Consider the following 11,583-nt stretch of genomic DNA (forward strand, 5'->3'; position numbering starts at 1 on the left):
TTGAAGATGAAAAAAAAAAAAAATAAAAAAGAAAAGACTGTATCAATAGTCATCAGCTTTCAGATCCGAATCGCCTTGCCATAATTTGAACAACGTCGTACGTATGTGCCAAGAGATGTGGCGTGGAGCTAGCTAGTCTAGTCGGTGTTACTTAGGGCTTGTCTTAGTCGTTGCGGATGGCTCCTGTCGCAGTACAAGAATAAGTTCAGGGTGTAAGCAGCATCATCCATAGGGCTAAATGCTACTAGAGCTTGCTGCGCAAGTTGAAGAGTCGAGGCGTGCGTATTCCTGTGTATCTAGCTACTTCCTGTAGCTACTAGCCCGCCCTGACGAGAGGGAATGAAAAGATATTCATATGCATACATGCATGCATGCAAGCTCGGTCTTAGCGGGATGAGCCAGACCGGGGTTGGTTGCAGGGATTTTTACGAGCACGAGTACCACGGGCTGGTTCGCGTCCAGTTCAGTCGTGGCTGGTGGGGAGGTCGACACCGTACGGCTCCAGGCTGGCGGGGGATTGCGCTAGTCTGGGCGGATGGTGAGGTTTTGGGAGGAAGTAGATGCAGTGATGTAACCGCCGGGAGATCTCTGGGAGAGGGCGGCGGCCCGCCATGGAACTGCCGGCGCCCCTCCGCTCCGCTTCACATCCGCATTTTGAAGGCTCATGGGCAGGTCTGAATAGCATCACGCATCTTGAAGCAGTATTCCAACCTTCTTATGACCTTGCTAAGGCGAAGTTAGCATCGTTCTCATACTACCGCATGGTTAGGTCCGTCTTGTCCATATTTCCAATTGTTTTCTTAGCTATAAGCTACAGGCTAGACTGTTGTCACGCAACTCCTACCAAAACCTCGGCACTGTGGCTACTGCAGCATAATCCAACAACTTCATTCTTATGACCTTTAGCCCTGTCTGCACCTTCGGCGAGCAGTAGAGCTATTCCACCCAGCAGACCGACCAGAGCCGTTCGCGGACAGCCTCGCGACGGTGAATAAGCCGTACCCAGGAGTAGAACCAGGATACGATAGCTATGAGATTCTACCGCGCAACAACTCAAGGATAGCGCTTGTTGGAAGCCTTGGTTGCGATGCACGCCACGGATGAGAAAGCATGGCCTGACGTCGCCATATGATGCCTGCGGCGGGTGAGGCGTGGATCGACGTCAAGGCTACTACGGCAAATCATCGGAAGTTGAAGGTGGTGCAGACGAAGGGTGTGTCTTCTGTAAGCAGAGCATTTGAATGTATTCCAAGGTCATAGACACAGTCCATTGTGCGAGAGCAACCATGGTCTGAGATACATTGCAAGTATAGTAGAGCTAAATAGCATCCTCCAGCTATTGACCATAACCATTTCACAGCATCAAACAAGTTTACCTCGAGGATTTGCCTCCCACCAAGCTAGCAGGGAAGCAAAGCAAACAAGCCCCCAAGCATACCAAGTCAAATAAACCTCCATCATCATCATCATCATCATCATCATCATCCAAAGTCCGAAGTGGCAACCTACCCCTCGAAGTACAATACAGTACAGCCCATCCCTTCCCCTACAGGTACGGTACAGTACATATGCATCACCACCTCACACCACTTTTACCTTCACATCAAACCCGGCGGGGCCCCAAAATAACATCATACCCTACGTATGTCCCACGAGTATCCATCCATACCTCCTCCCCCCATCACAACGAAAGCAATTGGAGTGGGGACCCCCAAAGCCTCAATCAGCCCTACCACAATCCACAGCACACCACACAATCACATGAACTCGACCGACCCATTGCCCCAAACCCCTGGGCTACGTCAAGATAGCAGAAGCAGCCGCATAACGTTACCCCATCCAACCGCCAATCCTTCCCCAACCGAACACCAGGTGCTCCACTGCATCCTCAACCAAGTATACACCATCCAATCAGACAAAAATCCCCACACCCTACTCAACCTCAAACGCAATGATCGAAGCAATGACACAAATGTGGCAATTGGCAATTGTGCAACAGGCCGGTTCTACGGAAAGGTGGAGCGGCTGGATGGCAATTGGATGGGCGGAGGTGCAAGGCACCCGATTGGCGGGTGCGGGAAGTCGATAGGGGATCCTTGAAAAGGTACCTTACGGATAGGCGTTGCATCATCGTTGCGTTTGGGGGGGCTGTGTAGGCGAGGGTTCGCTGGGGAGAGGTGCCGGCGGGAGGGTGGATTGGGGAGTAAGTTTATGGGATGTATGGGTTGAGGTTTTTCTTCTTTGATTGTAGATTTTGAACTGTGAAATGAGGGGGGTAGGTACGTGCGGGTGAGGGCTTGATTGACTCAGACTCATACTTCTTTGCTACTCAGTAAATTTGAATCGGGTGTAGGAAGTGGGTAGGTACTTATAATTGTGGCTCGGGTGGTTCTGATTAATCGGGTGCATTAACGTCCTTTATGCGCTAGACTAGTCTCGGTTATGCACTTGCTCCGTGGGTCACATGAGCTGACCGGGGTTTCTGGGGATGTCTGGGGTTTTGTTGAGTCATTTTGAGTAGAAATGGAGAAATCAGACAACTACGAGGAAAAATAAATAGGCAAAAGACTAGTTTGTTTGACTTGTTTTTCATTTCTTATTCAGTTTGTGATGTTTTAATCTAGAGGTTTGACTTTTTAGACGGAAAAAAAAATACATGCCCAATCCATATCCAATGCTCTGTGATGTCTGGCCGCATCCCAGTTCGCTGTGCTCCGATCCTTTCTTGCAATTAACACCGTTGATCATGTAAATAGCTCTGCACACCAACGCCAAGCTAGTAATGGAACCCGTCCATGGTTCAAGAATGAAAAATGATGATCGAAATTCGAACTCCGCTGGTTATATGTATAGATGAATAGATGGTGGTGGTAACAGGTTGAAACGAAAATAATGAAAATCGTGGCTTCGTGGCGTCGTAATTAAAGATTATAGAGGTGGTGGGTTGAGGTGGCTTTGTGGAGCGTTTTCGGGGGGTTTTGATCGGATTCAAGATGTGAGTGGTAAGAGAAGAGGTGAGTTGTGTTGAAGACAGGATGTCGAGGTAAGGGGTGAGTTGAGAGATGAGTTGAGTGGTTGATAGCGGCGAAAAAAATCAACCTGCAATCCGAACAGGCAGACACTGACCCGGCGAAGGCCAGAAGTGTTTCCTTTGCACTGTCTTCTCCAAGCAGTTGCGACCTTTCTCGAGAAGGCCTTCCTTCTCCTTCTCCTTATCGGCGGCCGGGGGCGCCGAGACGTGGAAGCTCACGTGGACTGTGGTGGTCTCCAGTTCGGAGGTAGCCTTGTCGGCGGCCTCAGTGGAGACCGGCTTGATCGTGGTCTGGTCTTCGTCCTTGCGGTCGTCGGGAAGCTTCTTGTTCTCGTCGTCCCGGTCCTCCTCATCCTCGGACTCGTCGTCCTCCATCTCGAACGAGTTGATGCGCGTCGACATGTCCTTCTGCGCCCATTCCATGGACCGGCAGTGCAGGCGGAAGTGGCCGAGGCAGCGACGGATGTCCGGGTCGGGAGCAGTGGCCTCGCGGGCCAATTTCTGACGTGACAGGGTGGTGAGCTTGTAGGGGAGGGAGGTCTTGTCGGCAAGAGGAGGCCAGCGCTTATTCATGGAGGGGTTGTTGGAGGACAGCGGAGAGGAAGAGGTCTTAGGGATGATATCGATGGTGGTAACCGCCATTGTGCTGATGTACGGTTGGTATAATAGGAATGATGATGAGGATGATTCAAGATCACTTTGAATGAATACTCCCTAGGTGGGAGTGTCAAGATGTGACTCAATTACTTGGATGTGATTAGGTGCTAGTCGCGCGTGCGAGTGCAGTGCAGTAGATGTGGATACAATGCCTAGGAGGAGAGTGGCTTGAAGGCGTAACGATTGGCTCCTTTGGAGTGATCTGGAGTGAAAATCTGGAGAGAAGAAAGTAAGAGAAGGGAGAGCTAGAATGAGGAGAGGGGGGAGGTAGAGAGAAGAAATATGGCGGAGGGGAGTCGGCAGAGGGTTCTGGAGGAGCTGGAGGGGAGGGGAGGGGGGGAGAGGGAGGGAGGAACCGCGCCCAGCACTGCACTGCACTGCACAGTGGGAAAATTACCACAGTATTGGTGACGGAACTCCGAAAAGAGAAATCCGGGCTGGGGAGTCGTGACCATCTGATCTGGCAGATTCTGCAAGCGGAAGATCCCCGGGTCTAGACTCGTTACACCACGCGCCTATTTACCTGTGCACCACACTATTGTATGTATCAAGCCACCACGTTTTCTGTACGAAAGGGTTTGTATTGGTTCCCTGCCTACATCGACTACAATCACCATCATGTTATCGAGTCCCTCCATCGGGTGATGATTGAAGATTGTGGTGAGCGACAAGGATTAAACCTGGACGGCAAAGAGTATGAGTAACACCCCAGTTGGGAGGAGGCGAAAAAGGGAACGCGCACGTCTTCCCACACGGAAAAAGGTATGCACAGTACGATGTACAGTCAGCATTCGGATGATCTTTACTGCTCTCCAGTCCTTGTTACCGGGGAAAGCAGCAGAAAAAAAAAAAAAGAGTCAAAAAGGGCCTCGACTTGACTCCACCTTACAAAACTGGTCGGGCAGCTGACCTTTATGGTGGGTCCGGGTCCGACGGCAATCCATGGAATGTTCGACACCGGCGAGCGAGTCTGGTCAGGCTTGGGAACTGGAGCGAGGTTCTTTGCCTTAGTAAGAAAGTGAGTTGGCTGTACATCTACGGTGGGCGCGCGCGTTTCCGGGAGTGGGCTTCCACTGAATTTTTCCAATTGTGCCAACTTGAACTTCTCTCGACCCCTTTCGTCTGACTGTCTTTCCACTATAAACAAAAAGGCCTTTATCTTCTATCGCGATAGCAGAACCGCGAAAATGAGGGGTAAGCAGGTCGGGTTTCCAACGGCCATTGACCCTGTCCCATGTGCAGCCTCAGAACTCCAGAATGCCTGAACAAGCAGCAAGGGATATGCGTGGCCGTCCGCGTGATTGGCCCAAATCTGCGGGGTCGTGATCTGAAAGAAGCCTAGTGCCCCTTGCTAAAGACAGTAACACTAGTCCAGATCGGCCCTAGAGCAACCCTGCCCGCCCTGTGCGCTTAGGGTTGCAGGGGAAACGCTCGCCGGTGTTGCATGTGGAATTGGGGGGAAAGGAGAGCAAAAATCCAGTATCCAGTGTCCAGGTGATTCTATAACGACCTAGAACCCTAACACTTGCTCTGTGCTGTTCCTTCGGCGCTTTTTCCTCCTAATAAACCTGGCGGGGTTGGGAACTAGTTTCGGAGTGCCCCTCGACTCGTAGTCAGGTACGCGCATCGTTGATTTTTTTTTTATTATCCATTTTTTCTTTCCCTTTCGCCGCACTTTCCTATTCCCCCTTTCCAATGGATTACTAAATCTGCTTAGCAACAACAATATCGCCCGAGTCAGTGATGAACAACTCGCGATCGGTGTTCTGCTCGATGTGAGCCGATCAGTGGCGCGTGACTAATCTTCTTTTTCCTTTTTCCCAAATCCCCGCCAAGGAATAATGAGCCAAAAAGTCACCTAACCCGATTCATCACACCACAACAAGCATGATGTCAAAAAAGGTTCTTCTACGGTCGGCGCAGTAAACATTTTCCGAATGCTATTCGGCTCCCTTCCTCCCCCGGGTTACGAAAACATGATCTCATTCATTGTTCATGGTTGACAACATGACAATGACTCGGGAGGCGAACCTTAAGGTTAATCAGAAGGTTTTTCGTGGATCGACTATTGTACTTTTGGTTGAGGTTTCACTCCTCCAATGGTTCCGTCCGTTTCCAGAGCGATTGGACTGGAAGCATTCCTTTCGGTTGGAGTGGGTTCTGGGGAATGCGGTCATGGATCCGGAGAGAGAGACAAGAAAGACGGGAAGGGATGTGCGACAGCAGAGTATGGGATGACTTTGCGATGTCGATGTCGAGATGGTGATGATGGACATCAAGCGCAGTGATGACGGCATACCATGTTATCTGTCATGGACAGACACATCCGTTTTGTGTTTGTTCACGCCATTTGCCTTGGAAATCGAGCATGGCGATTGATTGATTCCTTTGGTTCTTTGGCTGTTGGCTGTGTCGGCGTGTGTATCTAGTCGCAAGCCACGGAGAAATTAGTCTCCATCGTGAGTGAGATAGACCACAATGGCCCTCCCGTAATGCCCGGTATCAAACTAAGAATCCTGTAATTGTGATTGACCCGGTCTGGCCTGGCCTAGGCTGGATCGAGTTCGAATGGACCACGTAACTAGGGTGTTACTGAGTGACACCGGCTAATGCCCTTCCTGTGGCAGTGGCCGTGGCATTTTTCCCACCACTGGGAGTCGCCCTGGCTCAGCTCGAGGGCGCTGACTGGTGTAACAACTGCGCTGGATTTACGGGTTCCTTCTTCGTGACAGGCAGCAAGTGCTACCAGCACTGTATCAGACAGAAACCCCGATTAGACCCGATATATCTGCCAACTGTGTCCGGAGTCCTCCGACGAGAATGCCTTTATCACAGCACAGCAACAATAGAACGAGGCTACGTAGTTCACTCCTATCGACTCATTCGGGACACGCCACAACCGCTATCCACCTCATCTTCCGGTGATAGCACTGCACTTGACTGGGACCGAAAAAGCCACGGGGTATCGAAAGCACATCATCCGTCTCGCGGCCGTACGGTACTGCAGCGTTCCCCCCATAAGCCGCTCACACCATCCATCCATGCGTGGCTGCAGATATACTTTCTTGGAGTTTAGTAGTGCACGGTCTGGCGTACCGTACAACCACTCGATCAAGAACCCTGATTTGTGTCGATTGAGTGCCCCCGATTCGATTCGATTCGACCTCTCAGTCCCCGCAGCTCTTGGTCTTCGTGGTCGCGGTCGTGGTCTTGGGCGCCCAACTCTACCGTCTACCGAACGTACTGTACATACTTTACATAGATTAATGTCAAGCCGGACCCCTCCAGATCTTCCGTATGGTCCATCGGCCACCAAATCACAAGGCATCACAAGGCATTGCGGACAGGGGGGGCCTGAGACCACGGGCGGGCCATGCCGGACTGCTGCTGCTGCCGCTCCTGCCTCTGTCCGGTTGTCTAGTCATCCAGTCATCCCGGATCACGGCCTCACTCATAACTTGAAGTTATCATCTCAGAGCAATGCCTTTAAACCCGGGAAGGGAGTTAAACTACCCGAAGGCGGTCGACCTCCCCCTCCCCCTCACCCCGATAAGAAACCTGCTTTACTCGAAACAAGATCAACTGCTCTAGAATCGATCGACACAACAACATCAGTCTTCATCTTGTCAAACTTGTTCTAGCCCGCGCCGCTCCGGAAGAAACCTGGAGGCGCGACGGAAAATCCTCGAATCAACATGCATGTGTGGCACCAAAGTCGCTAATCTTGCTGAATTGAGGACTAGAAAAAGGGTTTCCCGCCGGCCTGTCCGCGGAGAGGGGAAGGGGGGCCTTTCTAGACCCCGCTTATCATTGTCGATCTGTGTGGTAGTCAAAGACTGTGTCTTTGTGGGGGTTGATTGGAGAGATGCGGGCGTGGTGTGGTGTGGTTTAGATGCAGTGGCTTGGATCCTTGAAGTTGCTGCCATGATTCTTGGCGGTGGATTGGCGAATGGAATGGTAGTCTGAGTGGTTACTGGTAGTAGAGTTCCTGCTGCAGTGGGATTGGGTATGGTATGGTGTATGGACTCTCCGTGATTGTCTTGGATTTTGTGCTATTGGTGCTGAGAGGGGATCTCGATTGCGGGTACTGCACATGGTAGATACAATGACGATTGGGATATGCCTAGTATGCAGCTCTAGAGGGTCGACCTTGTTCATTGCGTCTTGAGTATTGTTGCTTGTTGTACAGGCATATGGAAAGAGAGCTGGGCGGGGGAGGAAGGGGGGTTAACATAACCAGATTTAAGAAGACCATATATGTAGGGTTAAGATTCCACCAAAAGGATATCATTAGATGTTAATAGAGTTATTCCAATGGGTAAACTGTTCTTGCACAGGTGGATTACCTTTGGATGAATGGTTGCTCCTCCATTAGATGCCGCGCTGGAAACTATTATCTGCCTGCAGCGTGACACAACTAAGCGATGAGGGGGTTAGTTTCGAGTTGATACATTTCTTGGAGCAAGCTGTCATCGGAGTGTGATGTAGCGGGGCGAGAAGAGGATAGAGTTCGAGACCATGAGTTTGTTGTTTATAGGGAGATGGGGAGGGTGCGGGGGACAGATGTCGTGCGCGTTATGTACTGGCGTGAGTACGTACATCGCCCGGCCGCTTGGCCATAATTCGGTTGAAAGATGAGACTCGAACCCAGCCACGTATCACCCTTTCCGTTCATTCTCTCGCTCTGGATAACTCGGGAGACTTGGTGTCTTTCCCCAGGCTAAGTAAAGCGAGGCAATTACACTTCATCGATTGCTGGTTGAGACAGTCCTCAAGGGAAAGGACACGGGCTCTGAAGTGCTGGAACAGAGGCTCAAGAATTTGTTGCCTATATTGGCTTGCATGTATGCTTGGACTAGTACCTAGCAGAAAAGTCAGCTGATACGTACCGACTTTTTGGGCCCCGAGGGATCTGTTCATGCTTGGCATGTTAGCTCATGCTTATTGTAGTGGGAAGAGATGGTGATTGGTGGAGACGTTTGTATGAGAACTTGAAAGATGAGGTGGTGGTTTGAGGCCCGGGGGAAAGCGGGGCGGGCGGGGGTCGGGCCGCGATATAACTTCATTGGTTGGCGCTACTCGCGGATGGGGAGAAATTCCACTAAGTACCAAGTTATCCCCCGAGGTGCTCTTGTCGGGCTATACCTACAATGAGGTATCATGGAGAGAGAGATATTGGAATAATGGGGGTGAATTCTGGGAATACTGAGGTTCTTGGTGGGAATACATGGGAAGATATTTGAATGAGAGATGTGGATGGCTGCTTGAGTAGGACTGGAGTGCTTCAAGCAGGTGCTTGGGCGGTTACATGTTTAGGATAAGTGAAAATAGCCCGATTTCCAGGAGAAGGCTCCTTGTACACCTTGGAAGCATTGAATGCTAACCGAAATTACCATCCACAAATCCCAACCGAATGTTCCTCCACATCCAAGCCGCTGCTATCGGCTACACCCCGACTGGTCACAAGCTGTACCCCCCGTCAGCCATGAGGCCGGTCCCATAGACAAAACTGCTCATCGGCGACGCTAAGAATAAGATGGCACTCGCGATCTCCTCGGTCTCCGCTACTCTCTGCACTGGCGCGCTGAGGATTTCTGCAGACAGCTCGCCGGAGTCCAGCTCTGACTGAATCAATGAGGTGCGAAACCAGCTGAGCCAGGTCAGTATCGGAGAGAAATCGAGGAAAGTAGTTACAAAGCCCTAGCCCGATATACACACCCTGGGCACACTGCATTTATACGAATTCCCTCTGCGGCGTAGATTTTGGCATCCTTCAATGTGTTGGTGATCAGTGTGGGCCGTTCTTCATGAGCAAAGGGAATATACCGACCGATTTTGTCAACCCCATAACCGCTAAATTATATTGTCAGAAAGGGTTGCCATGCATATCTCATGGGTTAGAGGGAGCCCTACCATGTTTGGAAGATACATAAGCTGTCGTGGGGAGCACAGTCGACGGCGTCGTAAGTCCCAAGGCCGATGCGACATTGACGATGACTCCTCGGCCTTGTCGGACACTACGGGGTCTACCATCGCACAAGTCAGACCGTACAGCGATCAAGCAAAGCCCTTAGGGGCGGTGACTGGGAACCTGGGGCAGACGGAGAAGAAACTATACTCTTGCGCAAGCATCTGTCGGATAGCAGCCCTTTGGCATAGCCATACCCCGGTCAAGTTCACCCGAATGACTTTCTCCCAGTCCTCCTTGCTCAGGTCAGGCGTTGACTGGAAGGGCTGGCCAACGCCAGCCGCGTTGATGACAATGTCCACTCTCTGGAACGCAGCCACGGTCTCTTGGAAGGCGGCTTCCACGGCTGCTTCATCGGTCACATCCGCCGGTACGGCAATCACCTGCACAGTCGGGTGGCTTGCTTGCAAGGCCTGGTGCACGTGGTCCAGGCCCGACGGATCGATGTCCACCAAGGTCAGTGCTGAAATGCCGTTCGTAGCAAGGTGCAGGGCTGTCTGCTCTCCGATACCTGCCTGTAGAGTCAGTCTTGGAGGCCAATTCGCTTCCAGGAATCGGAGCAGGTAGTCAGTAAGCTTTTTTTCTCTTACCCGAGCCAGCTCCGGTGATCAGGGCGGTTCCTTCTACTTGGCACGACATGTGGGTTGTTACTGTGGAGTTTAGCTCGTGGAAGGAATCATTTGTCTCGATTTCTGGGTCCTTGCTTTCCGAAGTCATATGTGCAATGGGAGAGAGAAAAGGTGTATGTGTGTGGGAAGTGGGGGGAGAAGAGAGAAAAAGCAAAGGCAGTAGTATACAGAGCACATGCATTCACTATACGACCCCATTCTTACCGCTGTTCGGGCCACCTGACTTACCGGGCTGAGAAGACTTGGCGGTGTACTGGTACTGTACTATCATACTAAGTTATAGCTGAGCGCACGTCGGCCCAACTACGTGCGTGAAGCCGATTAGTCCGTTTTTCTGCCGCCATCATCATCATCATAGAGGGAGAGCGTTTCGACCAAAAAAAGTCGATTTGTTACAGGGAGCATAGGCGCTGAACCGTATGCTAGATTAATGGCCTTCGGGTAAACTTCCACTTTGGTAATTGTCTGGTTCCGAGACAGGCTACTGGTGGCGAGTATGCAAATAAGAGATATGCGCTATGATTAGTATGTATCAAAGGAACGCATCCACTCAGTGGTTACTTACCTAGAGTTATATAAATCACCAATCAGGCATTGGTCTAAGGAGGTAACTAGAGAGTTGCTGTTTTGTGGAGACGCCTGCTCGATTAAGGGCTTACAGGGTTGCTCAATTGAGATAGCATAACGCCTTCATGCATTCTATCATTGATGGCAGGGATTATTAATACTGGATAAGTTATCACAGATGGATGGAGGATCCCGTCAATATATTGAAAGAGTACAACGCAAAGAACCGTGGGTGACTGACTGTACCGTGGTTGAATCCATTGTTTACTTGACCGCTCCAGCAGTAGTTAGCGATATTTTCAAGGACTGCCCTTTGATCTTGGAAGATCACTTCATCACTCTTTTGACATCGAAGGTCAAAGCATGTGTATGTGATTGCAGAGTGTAGGTCTCGAACGCCAACTCAGACGAGACAATAAAGAAGGTCTGTGAAATATAGAGGCAGGCCAGAGTTTCATGACAAGGTACAACAGGGACATGATGCATTTATAACTGCTTTTCTTTCCAAGTTGCCAGGTCTGAAATGGAGATGGTAAATTCTCGTACAATGGACTGAAAGTACAGCCACATTCTCAGTTCAAGCACCATCCGCACTTATACCGTGTATGAAGCGGGGCCCATCTTATTTAGCGGGAGCAGAATCCAAGACAAAGGAGACATTGCTCTTCTGCTGGAGTCCCAGTCTGTGAAGAGCTCTCGAGCGAGTTGATTCAAGCGGCAGAGGAAGTCTA

The 11,583-nt window shown here is 50.8% G+C and overlaps 5 protein-coding genes across 5 annotated transcripts; 2 read left to right on the plus strand and 3 right to left on the minus strand.

Annotated features, from left to right (window-relative positions):
* Positions 1-2,645: 2,645 nt before the first annotated feature.
* BO82DRAFT_349765 (uncharacterized protein) lies at positions 2,646-4,006 on the minus strand. The gene has a single exon (XM_025633961.1). It carries the CDS (start codon positions 3,671-3,673, stop codon positions 3,095-3,097), a length of 579 nt encoding a protein of 192 aa, XP_025497454.1. The 5' UTR covers positions 3,674-4,006; the 3' UTR covers positions 2,646-3,094.
* Positions 4,007-5,690: 1,684 nt separating this feature from the next.
* Positions 5,691-5,960, plus strand: BO82DRAFT_349766 (uncharacterized protein). The gene has a single exon (XM_025633962.1). The coding sequence runs from the start codon at positions 5,702-5,704 to the stop codon at positions 5,924-5,926; it is 225 nt and encodes a 74-aa protein (XP_025497455.1). The 5' UTR covers positions 5,691-5,701; the 3' UTR covers positions 5,927-5,960.
* Positions 5,961-6,571: 611 nt separating this feature from the next.
* Positions 6,572-7,453, plus strand: BO82DRAFT_6031 (uncharacterized protein). Its single transcript, XM_025641378.1, has one exon. It carries the CDS (start codon positions 6,730-6,732, stop codon positions 7,327-7,329), a length of 600 nt encoding a protein of 199 aa, XP_025497456.1. The 5' UTR covers positions 6,572-6,729; the 3' UTR covers positions 7,330-7,453.
* On the minus strand, positions 7,454-7,910 carry BO82DRAFT_6032 (uncharacterized protein). Its single transcript, XM_025641379.1, has one exon. It carries the CDS (start codon positions 7,844-7,846, stop codon positions 7,577-7,579), a length of 270 nt encoding a protein of 89 aa, XP_025497457.1. The 5' UTR covers positions 7,847-7,910; the 3' UTR covers positions 7,454-7,576.
* Positions 7,911-9,148: 1,238 nt separating this feature from the next.
* On the minus strand, positions 9,149-10,295 carry BO82DRAFT_370484 (SDR family NAD(P)-dependent oxidoreductase; the record flags this gene model as incomplete). The annotated part of the gene is made up of 6 exons (XM_025637214.1): positions 9,149-9,338; positions 9,407-9,459; positions 9,519-9,541; positions 9,602-9,714; positions 9,807-10,167; positions 10,247-10,295. The coding sequence occupies 6 exons, from the start codon at positions 10,293-10,295 to the stop codon at positions 9,149-9,151; spliced, it is 789 nt and encodes a 262-aa protein (XP_025497458.1).
* Positions 10,296-11,583: the final 1,288 nt, after the last annotated feature.

The sequence above is a fragment of the Aspergillus uvarum genome (genome assembly GCF_003184745.1).
Source record: "Aspergillus uvarum CBS 121591 unplaced genomic scaffold BO82scaffold_1, whole genome shotgun sequence".
NCBI classification, from domain to species: Eukaryota; Fungi; Ascomycota; class Eurotiomycetes; order Eurotiales; family Aspergillaceae; genus Aspergillus; species Aspergillus uvarum.

Excerpts from the sequence above, each read along its gene's own strand:
- BO82DRAFT_349766 (XM_025633962.1), top strand. The coding sequence starts at position 5,702 with ATGACTCGGGAGGCGAACCTTAAGGTTAATCAGAAGGTTTTTCGTGGA.
- BO82DRAFT_6032 (XM_025641379.1), bottom strand. The coding sequence starts at position 7,846 with ATGAACAAGGTCGACCCTCTAGAGCTGCATACTAGGCATATCCCAATC.
- BO82DRAFT_6031 (XM_025641378.1), top strand. The coding sequence starts at position 6,730 with ATGCGTGGCTGCAGATATACTTTCTTGGAGTTTAGTAGTGCACGGTCT.
- BO82DRAFT_349765 (XM_025633961.1), bottom strand. The coding sequence starts at position 3,673 with ATGGCGGTTACCACCATCGATATCATCCCTAAGACCTCTTCCTCTCCG.